This window comes from Trachypithecus francoisi, unplaced genomic scaffold (genome assembly GCF_009764315.1).
Source record: "Trachypithecus francoisi isolate TF-2019V2 unplaced genomic scaffold, Tfra_2.0 Lachesis_group12, whole genome shotgun sequence".
NCBI lineage: Eukaryota > Metazoa > Chordata > Mammalia > Primates > Cercopithecidae > Trachypithecus > Trachypithecus francoisi.
Window position 1 is genome coordinate 120,865,598 of NW_022681457.1, and position 15,701 is coordinate 120,881,298.

General features: G+C 57.6%; 1 protein-coding gene across 1 annotated transcript in view; it reads left to right on the forward strand.

Moving 5' to 3' along the window:
- The window catches only part of CFAP74 (cilia and flagella associated protein 74), a 66,936-nt gene that overhangs the window by 10,447 nt on the left and 40,788 nt on the right, over positions 1 to 15,701 (forward strand). Inside the window, exons 6-13 of the mRNA XM_033228894.1 lie at positions 2,001 to 2,174; positions 3,446 to 3,556; positions 4,462 to 4,564; positions 5,786 to 5,943; positions 7,504 to 7,705; positions 10,155 to 10,310; positions 11,926 to 12,099; positions 13,338 to 13,456. Of these exons, the coding sequence (XP_033084785.1) occupies positions 2,001 to 2,174; positions 3,446 to 3,556; positions 4,462 to 4,564; positions 5,786 to 5,943; positions 7,504 to 7,705; positions 10,155 to 10,310; positions 11,926 to 12,099; positions 13,338 to 13,456 (1,197 nt within the window). The remainder of the gene's footprint in view (positions 1 to 2,000; positions 2,175 to 3,445; positions 3,557 to 4,461; positions 4,565 to 5,785; positions 5,944 to 7,503; positions 7,706 to 10,154; positions 10,311 to 11,925; positions 12,100 to 13,337; positions 13,457 to 15,701) is intronic.

The window sequence follows — 15,701 nt, forward strand, 5'->3', positions numbered from 1 at the left end:
TGCGGGGGACACACGTCCAAACCAAATACGTCGAAACCAAATGGAGGTGGCAGCAGGAAGAGGCGGAGTCTCTGGGAGATTCGGCCGTGGGGGCTCTGCTCTGGTGGAGATGATTAGTGCCTCATGAAAGGGCTTGAGGGAGCCCTTCTGTCCCTCTGCCACATGAGGACACAGACGGGCACTGCCTTCAAGGAACAGGCTTTCACAGGACGTCGAAGCTGCTGGCACCTTGACTGTGGACTTCCCGGCCTCCAGAACTGGGAGGAATGAATTTCTGTGGTTTGTGAAGACCCAGTTGCAGGTGTTTTCCTACAGCAGCAGGAATGGGCGACGACCACGTCTGAGACAATGTCTTGCCTCTTACCTAAGAGACCCCGCAAGCTGTTAGCTCACGTGGCCGCTGGAGCACTGATCACCGGGCAAGGGACGCGACATCTAGCAGAACATCATTTCCAGAGCTGGTAGGAGCATGAATCCTCAGAGTAAAGAATTTCGTGAGTCATGCGAGGGAGGAATAGAAGTAACCCCACACGTGGAAGCTCCACAGAGTCCCCCTGAGTCGGGAAGCAACGAACGCACCGCGTGGCAGGACGCCAGCCAGAGATCCGGTGGCCCATGATCCCTGGAAAGGAGCCAAATGTTTAAAATTACCCCAACAGAGAACAGGGTATACCCAGTTCCTGAACTGCAGTGACACAACCTCGATGTTGACAGCAAGAGGGCGTACGAGAGAGGGAAAGTAGAACCCAGTCTCAGGAGGTAAATCAGAAAACCCTAAATAAAACATGAAACATTGAAATCCAGCCATGTGTGAGACACGCACACACACCTCCCTTGCCAAGTTGGAGTTTAGATCCTAGGAGCCCCAAAAAAGGTTCAACATTAGAAATTCTTGACATTCACACGTTAAAAGAGAAAACCAATGAGTATCTCAATTCAACATATATTCATGATTTTTTTCAAAAAGATGTAAAGCGGACTTTATTCACGGAGGGCCACGGCGGTGGGACCCCTGCCCCGGGCATTGCAGTGGGGAGAGAGACTGGACTCCGCCCCACAGGAAAAGCTTTTAATGAAAGAGGAAGTGGAAATCAGCATGATCAAGGGTGTCTAGGAAAGAACTGCGGCACACGTCGCGTGTGCAGGGAGGATGCCGGCTAAACTCCTGTGTCTGACGTTGTCCAGGGTTCCGATCCTCACGTGGCCGGCCCCAGCCTGAGCCGCATCTCCGGGTGGCACCGTTCGCACATCTCCAGGAGCGGCTCCTTGCATCCTTCCACCAGGCGTCTCTGGCCAGGCCGCCTCCCCAGCGGCCACATGCTCTCACCTGGCCGCTGTTAGAAGGACACTGTCCACATCCTCAGAAGGAACTTTCCCAGCCTAAGCCCCCACGGCACACGCACTCCTCCAACTAAAGATTCACCGGAAATTTCCCTGAGTTGTGCCGAGAACCAAGGGGCACCGTGTCATCCGGGGTATCACTCACAGTCGAGGACAAATTCGCCCAAGACCAGGGGACAGGCAGGTCCCCTGTCACCCAGGACATGTGGACCCAGCAGGGCCGGCCGAACCTGCTCCACAGCCCCCGCCCCAGGCACATTTGAAGACTGAGGGGTGGTCTTGGGTGCTGGTCAATTCGCACCAGGGATCCTCCAGCCCAGCCAAAGAGTCACAGCTGTCCCTTCCCAAAGGCCTTCCTCAGGCTGGGCAGGGCCCGCCCCAGGCCCACCGCAGCCAACAGACACGGCCTCAGGCCGGCGGGTGGCATGCGGGAGTGCAGGCCAGGCTCTAGCCGGGTTGCATTGAACCCATAGTGATTTTCCTGAGGTTGGCGGCAGGCAGGGCGGGCCTCAGTGTCTGGGCCACTCAGAGCAGAGATGGCCCCTAGAGGAGGGAGTGTTCAACATCCGCCTGGAGGATTTGTCAGAACTCGGTGCTGGGAAACCCCCCCCCAGGATGACTGTGGGGCCGTCTCCAGCTGCTTTGCCTCTTGCTTGAAGGAACGCCATGTGGCACATTGAGATCCAGGAGGGGCGACTCGAGGCCTTCCGGACAGCTGACCGTGAGGAGGCAGAGGCTGTGGGGCGGCGGCTCCAGGTGCGTGCAGCCCAGCAGCTCTGCAGGGAGCAGGAGGCCCTGGGGAAGATGGAGCGGAACTGGCTGCTGAGAATCCGGTAAGCGGCACCCAGGCCCACCCGCGCTTGTCCCAGCAGCTCCTGTCAGTCCTTCTGCCCTCTCCCCAGGGGTCTCCTCACCCTTCGCATCTGTCCGGCTCCACCTGCACCCTCCCTGCCTCCTCCCAGCTTGCTCGTCTGCCGGACCCTTGAGTCCTTCCCAAGTGTCAGGCGTCCCCCTGCACCTGCCCAGAGCCCCAGCCCTCCCGAGATGCCACAGCCACCATACCGCCACTAAAGCCGGCTACTAAAGCCACACTCCAGCGAGACTGCCCCTCCCCTTTCCCTCCGGCAGCCCCATCCTCTTCCCAGCCAGGCCATTCTTTTTTTTTTTTTTTTTGAGACGGAGTCTCGCTCTGTCGCCCAGGCTGGAGTGCAGTGGCGCAATCTCGGCTCACTGCAAGCTCCGCCTCCCGGGTTTACGCCATTCTCCTGCCTCAGCCTCCCGAGTAGCTGGGACTACAGGCGCCCGCCATCTCGCCCAGCTAATTTTTTGTATTTTTTAGTAGAGACGGGGTTTCACCGTGTTAGCCAAGGTGGTCTCGATCTCCTGACCTTGTGATCCACCCGTCTCGGCCTCCCAAAGTGCTGGGATTACAGGCTTGAGCCACCACGCCCGGCCCCAGCCAGGCCATTCTCTAGGCTCTGTCCCCACCTCTGGCTGCTCCTTTGCACCCCTCCCACGGCCCCCACCCCCCACAGCCATGGAGCGCTCAGGCCTGTTCCCCACATGTCCTCTGTCATGAGTCTCCTGCTCAGCCAGGGCCCAGCCACCTCCTAGGCCAGTCCCCAAGTGCTTCACAGGCCATCAGGCCAGCTGTCCCAACCTGCCGTGAGCCTCTCTCCTCGGGACCCCCTTCTGGCCTCCATCCCCTCCCCCATCTCATTCCCTCCCTTCAGCTGCCCAGGCCACAAACCCCTGTGGAATCCAGGCCCTGGCTGCAGACACGAGGCCCCCAGCTCCTGCCTCCTTCCTCCCCACAGCACTGCTGTGCCTGCGCCATCCTCTTCCCAGACCCCTGCCCAGCTGGGATCAAACCTTGCCTTTGGTGGTTCCCCGGCACTGGAGTTCCAGTGGCGTGGAGAGTTTGACATCTGTGTGGCCCACGGCACCAGCTCTCCAGGGACCCTCGCTTCTCCCCAAGGGAGGCTCTGCAGAACAGAGCTGAGCAAAAGGGCCCACAGCGTCTCTGGGACAGGAGCTCCAGCTGTGCAGGGCTTGGGGGCAGATGGGACGTGTGATGCCCTCTGATGGCCCCGCGTCCCCACAGGAAGTCCCTGCACAGCCAGAAGGAGCTCGGGCTCAGGCACCAGAAGCTGCTGGAGGATGCCCGGAAGAACCACAAGGTCGCCGTGCGGTTCCTGAAGGCCTCCCTGGGAAGGTAGAGCCTCCCTTCAATGTCCTTAGGGAGAAACCCAAGAATACGCGTCACTTGCTTTTGTCTTGACATTCCCTGATTTTATCATTTATTTACTTAAGATAGAAGCTTGCTGGAGTGCAGTGGCATGATCTTGGCTCACTGCTCTGCCTCCCAGGTTCAAGTGATTCTCCTGCCTTAGCCTCCTGAGTAGCTGGGACTACAGGCATGTGCTAACACGCTTGGCTAATTTTTGTATTTTTAGTAGAGACAGGGTTTTACCATGTTGACCAGGCTGGTCTCAAACTCCTGACCTCAGGTGATCTGCCCGCCTCGGCCTCCCAAAGTGCTGGGATTACAGGCGTGAGCCACCGCACCCAGCCTCCTGATTTTATTATTGAATCACCACCTTATCATCAAAAACCAATAAACATGTATTTTTAGTGTGAGGTGCTGTTTCTTTTCAGAAGAGGCCCCTGAGACGCGCTGGGCATGTTCCTGCCGTGTTCTCGTGGCCTGGCCCTCCAGGGCATGTTCCTGCCGTGTCCTCATGGCCTGGCCCTCCAGGGCATGTTCCTGCCGTGTCCTCCTGGCCTGGCCCTCCGGGGCGTGTTCCTGCCATGTCGTCATGGCCTGGCCTCTATGCCAGCATCTTTTGCCCATCCCACCTCTTGTGTTATCCCTGTTAATCATGTTCCTGGTGGAAATGACAGCACCGAGGCTCCTTTAATTACACCCCACATGGCATCGCTGTGTCACTTCCTCGGTTAAAAATGTGGCCGTTTGTGGTGGCACACGCCTGTGATCCCAGTGCTTTGGGAGGCTGAGGCTGAGGCAAGACGATCACTTGGGCCTGGGAGCTGTGATCGCACCACTGCATGCCAGCCTGGATGACAGAGCCTCAAAAATGTTTAAATGTCCTTCCTCAGAATCCGAGAGCAAGAGAAGAAGGAGGAGATGAAGTGCCAGGAGCACATGAGGCGACGCATGGATGCGGTGGTGGCGCTGAAGGGCAGCATCTCCGCAAACCGGGTAGGCCCCCACAGCCCCACCCAGCCTCTCCCTCGGCCTCTGCCAGGGTCCGTCCCTGGGCCCCTGCTCCTTGGGAGCCAGGCCTGTGTCCTCGGGTGTCCAGGGTTGACCCACACACTTGGTGGCCCCTGGAGGCTTCCCAACCCTGTGCCACAGATTTGCCCACGGGTTCTATGCGGGTCAGGGCCAGGCACTGGAGTCAGGCAGGAGCAGGCAGCCCAGCCCTGCTCCCATGGGGCCTGGTCTTGTTGGAGGAGACACATGGAGGGCCCGGGCGCTTCGAGGCCATGCCCTGGGCCCAAGGCTAGGGGTTCAGGCTGGGAAAATGGCGGGAAGGCTGGGAACGGAATCTGCAAAGGCTCAGAGGTGAGGGGCAGAGGCGGGCAGGTGACGTGCAGGGACAGCCCCAGCCCCACGCTTGGGTTATGCAGACAATTTGCCAGCTGTCTCCCACGGGATCTGCAGACGTCAATGTTGGTTTAAGGCTCAGTGTGTGAGCATGTGTGTGTGCAGGTTTGTATGTGTGTGTGCAGGTTTGTATGTGTGTGTGTAGGTTTGCATGTGTGTGTGTGCATGTGTGTGCAGGTGTGAGCGTGTGCGTGCACGTGTCCAGGTGTGCATATGTGAGCATGTGTGCGCATGTGTGTGTTTGCATGTATGTGTATATATGTGCGCATGTGTGCATGTGTGACTGTGTGTGTGCATGTGTGACCGTGTGTGTGTGTGTGTGAGCATGTGTGCACACATGTGTGTAGGTTTGCATGTATGAGTGTGTGTGTGTGCATGTGTGCATGTGTGACCGTGTGTGCATGTGTAAGCATGTGTGCATGTGTGAGCATCTGTGCACGTGTGTGTGTAGTTTTGCATGTATGAGCGTGTGTATGCATATGTGCGCATGTGTGACCGTGTGTGTGCATGTATGACCGTGTGTGCGTATGTGAGCATGTGTGTGCATGTGTGAGCATGTGTGTGTGTGTGAGCATGTGTGCACATGTGTGTAGTTTTGCATGTATGAGCGTATGTGTGCACATGTGTGCATGTGTGACCGTGTGTGTGCATGTGTAAGCGTGTGTGTGCACATGTGTCCAGGTGTGCCTGTGTGAGCATGTGTGTGCAGGTTTGCATGTATGAGCATAGGTGTGTGCACAGGTGTGCAGGTGTGAGCATGTGTGTGTTCCCATGTGTGCTGACGCTGTCACCTCAGTGCTCTCTATTTCCAAGGACACACTGCGGAAGTTCCAAGCATGGGGCCATGCCAAGGCAGAGCTGGCGGAGCAGAGGGTCCAGGCTGAGAAGAAGGCGATTCTGGCCCAGGGCGGGGATGCGTTCAGGCACCTTGTCCACCAGCGCCGGCGCCAGGAGCTGGAGGCCCAGAAGAGGTGAGGGTGGTGGAAGAGGTGCCACTGGGAGGCACCTGCCCAGTCAGTGGGTGCAGGGAGAACCAAGGGGGCTCGGCTTTACATGAAGCAAAGCTGCTCTCTCTCCCAGGGCCCCCACTCAGGCAGCTGTGGGGCACGGGAACAGGGGCTCCAGGCCACCACCCTTGCCCTGCCTGGGCCTGACTCAGCCTGCCCAACCCTGCCCCTACTCCAGTCCATGCCCAACCCTCGGCCCCTTCTCCCCTCTGAGACTCTGAAACCCCGGCCCCTCTCGAGAGCCTCTGGCTCCTGTTCTGACTTCTCAGGAAGAGGGACTGGTGGGCTCTTTCCTGGCCCACCCAGAAGTCTCCAGGGAGCCTGTCCTGGGTTTTGCCTGAAGCTGCCCCCATCCCGGGAGCCTGGCCCTTTCTCCCCATCCCAGTCCCCCGTCCACGGCCCTGGCCAATCACTGCTTAGGATGTGCCTGGGCGGGGGCTCCTGGCCCTCTCGCTGGGCAAGGCATCCTCCTCTGGGTGCCACAGAGCCCTGAGTGCGTCCTCCCCACCCCCCCGAGTCACAATCAGAGTTCTCCACCACCCATCAGCCTGCCCACCTTGTGGGGGGGGTGGTCCTGGCAGCGACGCCTACACATCCCTTAGCCTGGCGCAGGCCTGGCATGTAGGAGGCACCCAGGAGGTGCAGCCGCAGTGAATGGATGAACGTCTTCAGCCCTGGGGCTACCCTCAGTGGCAGCCCCATTCCAGCTTAGAAACAAGGGCTGGGAAGAAGCCCTCGGGGCGGCCAAGGCTGCTGGGGGACTGGGCTGCTAAGTGGGCAGGGCCGGGCTGGGCAGGGCTGGGCAGGGCTGGGCTTGGCAGGGCTGGACAGGACGGGGCTTGGAAGGGATGGGCTGGGCTGGGCAGGGCAGGGCTAAGCTGGGCAAGGCTGGGCTGGGCAGGGCTGGGCAGGACTGAGCTTGGCAGGGATGGGCTTGGCTGGGCAGGGCAGGGCTAAGCTGGGCAGGGCTGGGCTGGGCAGGACTAGGCAGGACAGCTTGGCAGGGATGGGCTAGGCTGGGCAGGGCTGGGCCGGGCAGGGCTGGGCTGAGCTGGGCAGGGCAGGGCTCTGCAAGGCAGAGCTGGGCAGGGCAGGGCTGGGCAGTGCTGGGCAGAGCAGGGCTTGGCAGGGCTGGGCTGGGCAGGGCTGGGCAGGGCTAGGCTGGGCTGGGCAGGGCTGGGCTGGGCAGGGCTGGGCAGGGCTAGGCTGGACTGGGCAGGGCTGGGCTGGGCTGGGCTGGGCAGGGCTGGGCAGGACTGGGCAGGACTGGGCTTGGCAGGGATGGGCTGGGCTGGGCAGGGCTGGGGTTTAAGCCTAGAACTTCCAGCTTGGCCTCTGCCCATCTGCTCCCCACTGGAGCTGGTGTTTAGCCCCAGGACCAGGAAGTTCCCACCCCAAGAGCCCTGCTGGGCAGGAGGGAGCCCCTAGGAAAGCGCTAGGGAGGGGCCCCCGGGCGCCGTCTCACCTGGGGCAAGGTAGAGGCAGGGGACCTCTCACACTTGTCTGAGAAGCGACTCCACGCAGGGCCTTTGAGGAGGAGCAGAAGCTCAGAAAGCAGGAGATCGTCAGTCGGATTCTGAAAGAGGAGGCTGAGGAGGACAAAAGAAAGAAACAGCGTCCCCCGACCAATGCCACTCACCGGCCGACCCTGAGGGACAAGACCTGGAACTACATCTCTGACTTTTGCGAGAAGAAGACCACAGCCCCAACCAACACACACATGCTGGTGAGCAAAACGCCACACACCTGTGGAGGGCAGGTGGGGCCTCGGGGCTCAGGTGTGGTGAGACAGCCTCTGAGGACCTCACCGCCACGGCCACCTGCAGGGGGTTGCTGAGCCCGCTGAGTGGCCGCCACTCAGCTCAGGGGCAAGGGGACAAGACCCACCACATGAGAGAGGCCCATGGCCGCAGCGTCCCCAGCAAGGGTCCAGTGTCCTGGCCTCACCCCCAGCAGTATTGCTGCCCACCAGGCTGGGACCACCTTGCCTGGCCCTGTAGCGAGCTGGGTCAGCTGCCTTGCCAGGGAGATGTGCACAGCCGTTTAGACCACATGCCTGGATCACCCTGCTACAAAGCCCTCCTGATAGCACTCAGGGGACAGCTTTCCTGTCACTCATTCATTCACTCAGTCATTCATTCACTCACTCATCCTTTATTCATTCATTCACTCATTCTTCATTCATTCATTCACTTATTCATTCAGTCATTCATTCACTCATTCACTCACTGATTCACTCATTCACTCATTCATTCATTCACTCTCTCATTCACTCGCTCATTCATTCACTCATTCACTCACTGATTCACTCATTCACTCATTCATTCATTCACTCTCATTCACTCGCTCATTCATTCACTCATTCACTAACTGATTCACTCATTCATTCATTCACTCTCATTCGCTCATTCATTCACTCGCTCATTCATTCACTCACTGATTCACTCATTCACTCTCTCTCTCTTTTTTTTTTTTTTTTTTTTTGAGACGGAGTCTTGCTCTGCCACCCAGGCTGGGGTGCAGTGGCCGGATCTCAGCTCACTGCAAGCTCCGCCTCCCGGGTTTACGCCATTCTCCTGTCTCAGCCTCCGGAGTAGCTGGGACTACAGGCGCCCGCCACCTCGCCCGGCTAGTTTTTTGTATTTTTAGTAGAGACGGGGTTTCACCGTGTTAGCCAGGATGGTCTCGATCTCCTGACCTCGTGATCTGCCCGTCTCGGCCTCCCAAAGTGCTGGGATTACAGGCTTGAGCCACCGCGCCCGGCTCACTCTCTCATTTGTTCATTCATTCACTCACACATTGACTCACTTACTCACTCACTCACTCACTCACTCATTCACTCACATCCAGAGCCTGCTCGGTGTCCATTGCTGCTGCAGGCAACTGGCTTCAGTTGGGGGAATGTATTTCTAGTTTACCTTTCCCTAAAGGTGTGGGGTAGGGACGATGGTCTTCTCCTGAGTCTGGCACAGTGCTGCAGTCTCTGCCCTTGTGTACCCCAAAACCTGAAGGTCAAGATCATTGCTCCAACAGGTGCCCTGCGGGGAAAGAGCAAGCCTTGGGCTGCCTCAGCTTTGGCCCCTGCAGGGTCTCTGTGGTGCCGCTCAGGGCACCAGAGAAGGTCCTTCCCTGTTCCCCAGGCTCCCCGTGCTCGGGCCGAGCCTCTGCCTCATCCACCCCTCACTGCCTGTCTCACACCAGGGCCTTGGCACCTGCCGATGCCTCTGCCGGGAGCGCCCTGCTGCCCTCCTTGCTCCAGAGGAGCCTCCCCTGCCCCCAGCCCCACCCATGAGCTGCTCCCGCGATTTTCTGCGGCACCACCTGTATCACTGTGCGGGTCACAGCAGACAGCAGTGCACTGGCCCTGTCCAGACTTCCTGTCTGTCGCTCCATAAGACCGTCAAGAAGAACCCTGTCCACCCGGCTGAGTGCTCCCTTCTCTGGCAGGCCTGGGACAGCGCCAGAGCAGATGGGCAAGGCCCAGTCCCCAAACTCATTCTGAGGAAACTCATTCTGAGGTCAGCCTGGGGCTTTTCCCAGGCATGGCTTATATCCACAGAAAGGAGAACCGGGCCAGGTGCGGTGGCTCACACCTGTAATCCCAGCACTTTGGGAGGCTAGGGTGAGTGGATCATGAGATCAAGAGTTTGAGACCAGCCTGGCCAACATAGTGAAACCCTGTCTCTACTAAAAATACAAAAAATTAGCCAGGTATGGTGGCGGGCGCCTGCAATCCCAGCTACTCGGGAGGCTGAGGCAGGAGAATCACGTGAACCTGGGAGATGGAAGTTGCAGTGAACTGAGATCACGCCACTGCACTCCAGCCCAGGTGACAGTGCAAGACTGCATCTCAAAAAAAAAAGAGAGAGAACAGATGAGTGCCTCAGGACCAGCGCCAGGGATTCCAGTCCATGAATTAGAACATTTTCCTATCAAAGGACATTTTTTGCAGACTCTTCCGAGCATTGTAGAAAAATATTTAATAATGTATTAAAATACTTATATTTCAAGTAGAAAAAGTTACAAAACCCTGTGCACCGCTATCTCCATGCAGAGTACACGAGGCAGAAGAACGGGGCAGGCAGCGGGCCATACCAGCGGGGGCTGGGCCGAGTTTCTCTCCCCTGTTCTCTGTCATGAGCGTGTCTTCACGATGTTCCTCTCCCCGACTGCAGGACTACGAGGCTGCTGCAGGCCCCGGGCCCTCTCGGTTGGTGGACGTCATCTCCAGTGAGCTTATCCAGGGGGACCCCGGGGCCAGTTCAGAGGAGGAAACGTTAGCTGAGCCCGAGATCTCTGGGCTTTGGAACGAAGACTACAAGCCGTACCAGGTGCCAGCTCCTGCTCCTTTAGACGCCTGCAGATGGATCCCGGCCCTCTGTCGCCGGCTCCCCACCTCCCACACCTGCCCTGCCCACATCAGCTGCTCAGAGGCTTCTCCTGGCTGTGCCCGCCATCTCCTGTCACCCCCTCCTGCTCGTTGACGCCCCCCGCCTCCCTCTCCACACTCATGCCCTTCCCTCTTCGTGGAGCCTGGAGGGCACCACACTTGTTCGACGACCCCAAGCTCCCCCGACAGACAGCTCCATCACCGTGGTGTAATGGGGAGGGACGGCGGGGCTCCGAGGCTGAAAGGCTGAGGGAATGACTCTGAGCTACTCCACGTACTGTTGGAGAAGCATCTTTCTGGAAGAAGTGTGTAAACTTTCTTTGACGGCCTTTTGTAAGAAACACGCCCCATCTGGCGCCGGGGTCCTTCCGCCTCTGAAAGAGCCGGTACAGCAAGACACGGTCTCCACAGCAGCGTGGCTCAGGCTGTGGTCCTGTCCCACGTAGGAGGGCAACGCCCGCCGCCCAGTTTCTGTAAGCGTTGGCCACCTCTACTGTCAGGGCAAAGGCCACCTGGTTCTGCTGTTTCTGAGGATGCCGGGCTGACCAGGGTGGTGAACAGGACAGGACAGGCGGGCCGGGCACGGTGGCTCAAGCCTATAATCCCAGCACTTTGGGAGGCCGAGACGGGCGGATCACGAGGTCAGGAGATCGAGACCATCCTGGCTAACATGGTGAAACCCCGTCTCTACTAAAAATACAAAAAACTAGCCGGGCGAGGTGGCGGGCGCCTGTAGTCCCAGCTACTCGGGAGGCTGAGGCAGGAGAATGGCGGGAACCCAGGAGGCAGAGCTTGCAGTGAGCCGAGATCCGGCCACTGCACTCCAGCCTGGGCGACAGAGCGAGACTCCGTCTCAAAAAAAAAAAAAAAAAAAAGACAGGCCAGGTGGAGCCACCACCCGCACACTGGGGAACCCCAAGGGAGAAGGCTGCCTCTGGACAAGAGGAGGGTCCCAGGTGGCACCCCCCAGGAAGCCAGGGAGGAGGCCACCCGGCTGCCGGGCACGGGCACCGGCACCAGCAGGGGCAGCCCAGAGCCAGGACCCAGGCAGAGTCCACACAGCTTCCAAAGGGACAGTTCAGGACTCTTCAGTTCTGATCTTCCCCGGTGGCTGGTGTTGGCCAGGGAAGCGGCTTTTCATCTTGAGAAAGCCCAGTGTGTGCTGACACTGCCCACTCGAGAAACTGCTTCCTGCAGAACCTTTCAAAACCTTCCTGTTGTCCTGATTTAGCAGTCTGGAAAGTTCCCCTCCACATCTTTCCTAGAAATCCACCTGAATCCAGAGCTGTCTGCTTTTCTTTGTTTCCTGGTTTCCCTTTTTCAGAAGTGAGGGCTCCCTGCCTTGTCAACGGAGCAGAAAGTCAGTCGGTCCATCGGGGCCTTTCTGAGCAACTCAGAGCAACTCCCAGGCCGTGGGGCTCTTCCCGGGGTTGGTGGAGGCTGGTGGGGCTGGGCTGTCCGTGCCCCGCTAACCACTACCCTCGCCTCTGAGCTGCCACCAGCGCCACCTGGGTGGAGCTGCTGACAGCCCCAGCCTCTGTCTCTGTGACCCCCAGGTGCCCAAGGAGGACGTGGACCGAAAGCCCGTGGGAGGGACGAAGATGGACAAGGACATTCTGGCGCGAACAGTGGAGAGACTGCGGAGCAGGGTGGTCCACAAGCAGGTGGTGCTGGGGCGTGAGTTCCAAGGTCGCCCCTTCAACAGCAAACCAGAGCTCCTGCACTTCAAGGTGAGCTTGAGCTGGGCCAGGAGGAGCAGGGAGACAGGCAGCAGCACGGGACAGCAGGGGACAGGCAGCAGCGCGGGACGGCAGGGGACAGGAGTCAGCGCGGGACGGCAGGGGACAGGCAGCAGCGCGGGACAGCAGGGGACAGGCAGCAGCGCGGGACGGCAGGGGACAGGAGTCAGCGCGGGACAGCAGGGGACAGGCAGCAGCGCGGGACAGCAGGGGACAGGCGGCAGCACAGGACAGCAGGGGAGCCCCGCCGCAGCCCAATCCTGGCGCCTTTTGCTTTTTTTTTTTTTTTTGAGACAGACTCTCACTCTGTTGCCCAGGCTGGAGTGCAATGGCACAATCTCGGGTCACTGCAACCTCCGTCCGCCTCCCAGGTTCAAGCGATTCTCCTGCCTCAGCCTCCCAAGTAGCTGGGATTATAGGCGCCTGCCACCACGCCCAGCTAATTTTTGTATTTTTTAGTAGAGATGGGGTTTCACCATGTTGGCCAGGCTGGTCTTGAACTCCTGACTTCGTGATCCACCCTCCTTGGCCTCCCAAAGTGCTGGGATTACAGGCGTGAGCCACCACACCCGGCCTGCCTTTTGCTTTTTAACGCTGGAAAACCCAGGGGCTTCCTCAGGAGACACAGGCCCAGGTGTGGACCTTCTCTCCAAGGAGGTGGAGGGAGAGAGGGCCTCATCTCCGTGGAGGGCTGGATGCCAGTCTGAAGGGCAAATCCTGAGCAATGGGAGTGCCGTGGCCCCAAAAGCCCTGTGCCATTTCGGGCAGAGGGGGGCCCCTGAGCCTCGGGACAGGATGTAACAGGGACAAGGTGGGAACACGCGAGGCTGAGGTTGGTGCCTGGATGCCTCCGCCAAAATCTGCAAGACACAGCGGCCTGTGGGCTCCGGTATTTTATCCCAGTTCAGGTCCATCCATGGACTCAGGGACACACCTTGGAACCCACAGTATCTGAGCCTTCTCTCTCACTGCCACCCGCTGGGCCCCAGCAAGGCCCCGTCCTGCCTCAAGTGGTGAAGGCTCTTATGAGACAGGTTCCCCCACACCCTGTCCTTCATGCACCCCCGGGGCCTTCTCGATTCTGGGAGAAACCTCGGAAATTGTTCCCTGGGAACCTCTCCCTAGTTGTCAGATGCTCACCAGTGGTTACCCTGAGGCAAAGCTGCCTCGGTGCTCACAGCACAGCCCCCTCTGACCCGCTCTGAAGCTACTGCCTTGACCTTTCCCAGGACTTTGATATTGGCAAAGTGTACAAGAAAAAGATCACATTGGTAAACACCACCTACACGATCAACTACTGCAAGCTCGTGGGCGTGGAGGAGCACCTCCGGGACTTCATCCACGTTGAGTAAGAGGACAGCTCAGATGGGCAGGGACGCGATGCAGGGACAGCAGGAGGTTCATAGCTCCCTTCATGTTCAGAACAGCTAGAACAGGCTCTGTCTGGACATAAGCCCTCAGGTCCGATTTTCACAAAGATTTTGTAGAGGGGGCTCCTCTGTCTTCTTGTGTCAAAGTCATCTGAGACCAACCCATTTTCCTTCACAAATGGCTGGAGCTTTTGCCTGGCTGCCCAAGTTTCCTTTTGTTTTTCTTTGTTTTGTTTTGTTGCTTTTTTTTTTTTTTTTTTTTTGAGATGGAGTCTTGCTCTGTCACCCAGGCTGGAGTGCAATGGCGTGGTCTCAGCTCACTGCAACCTCTAGCTCCTGGATTCAAGAGATTCTCCTGCCTCAGCCTCCCCGGTAGCTGGGATTACAGGCACCTGCCACTACACCCGACTAATTTTTATATTTTTAGTAGGGATGGGGTTTTACCATGTTGCCCAGGCTGGTCTCAAACTCCTGACCTCAGGCGATCCATCTGCCTCAGCCTCCCAAAGTACTGGGATTACAGGCATGAGCCACCACGCTCGGCCAGAGTTTCCTTTTGTATTGTTATGTTTTGATGTTGATCATTTTGATAAGTTTTCCCTGACAGCCAGTGTTTTCAGTGTCAAGCTGAAAGCTGTCTTCATTTCAGCACTGCTTCCTTGAACTACCTTGTGCTTTCACTCTGTAACAATGTTTCCACTTGCTTCCTTGCAGACTCCACCTAGGTGTATGTTGGATCTTCCTTGCTGGTCTTTACTGTTTTCCTTCTGGTTGCCTTTAATGCTTTCGCTTTCCTTTTCTTTCTTTCCTTTTTTTTCTTTTCTGGTTTTGTTTGTTTTGTTTTGTTTTGTTTTTGACAGGATCTTGCTCTGTCAACCGGACTGGAGTGCAGTGGCACAATCTCAGTTCACTGCAGCCTCAATTTCCTGGGCTCCAGCAATCCTCCCACATCCATCAGCCTCCTGAGGAACTGGGACCACAGTTGTGTGCCACTATGCCTGGCTAATTTTTCTATTTTTTGTAGAGACAGGGTTTCACCATGTTTCCCAGGCTGGTCTCAAACTTCTGTGCTCAAGTGGTCCACCTGCCTTGGCCTCCCCAAGTGCTGGGATTACAGGTGTGCACCTGTGCCGGGCCTGCTTTCTTCTTTTCTATTTTATTTTTCTTCATTTTTCCCTCTGACGGCCTTTTCTGTGTTTTCTGCAATGTTTCTCTTTTCTTCTGCTCCTTAACAACTTACTTTTTTTTTTTTTTTTTTGAGATGGAGTTTCACTCTTGTTGCCCAGGCTGGAGTGCAGTGGTGCAATCTCGGCTCACCACAACCTCCGCCTCCCGGATTCAAGCAATTCTCCTGCCTCAGCCTCCTGAATAGCTCGGATAACAGGCGCCCGCCACCACGCCTGGATAATTTTGTGTGTGTGTGTGTGTGTGTGTTTTTTTTTTTTTTTAGACGGAGTCTCGCTGTGTCGCCCAGCCTGGAGTGCAGTGGCGCGATCTTGGCTCATTGCAAGCTCCACCTCCCGGGTTCCAGCCATTCTCCCGCCTCAGCCTCCGAGTAGCTGGGACTACAGGCACCTGCCACCGCGCCTGGCTAGTTTTTTTTTTTTTTTGTATTTTTAGTAGAGACGGGGTTTCACCGTGTTAGCCAGGAGGGTCTCGATCTCCTGACCTCGTGATCCACCCGCTTCGGCTTCCCAAAGTGCTGGGATTACAGGCTTGAGTCACCGTGCCCGGCCATTTTTTGCATTTTTAGTAGTGACGGGGTTTCACCATGTTGGCCAGGCTGGTCATGAACTCCTGACCTCAGGTGATCCACCCACCTCAGCCTCCCAAAGTGCTGGGATTACAGGCATGAACCACAGCACCCGGCCTGACTTACTTTATTTTTAAGAAAGTTCTTTCTCTTCTACTTCCTGTTTCCTGCCAGTTTTCTCTTTGTGGACAGGTTTGTAGGTCCAGGATGGCTTTCAGATTCCCAGTTCAGGAGTTTCCACTCCCGAGAGCATTGTGAAGTGCAGCTTCTCAAATGAGGGTCAGCAAGGGTAGGATCCTAATTCCCCCCTTGCTGCCCAGGTTCCAGAGGGGCCTCCTCTTCTCCCACCAGGCGTCTTCCTGAGGCTGCCCTAGGGGCGAGGGGTACACGGGCTCTGATGGCCCGTCCCTGACATCAGCACTGGCTCGCTAGGACTTGGTATCTTCCCGTGGAGGCTGTGACGTTCTGTT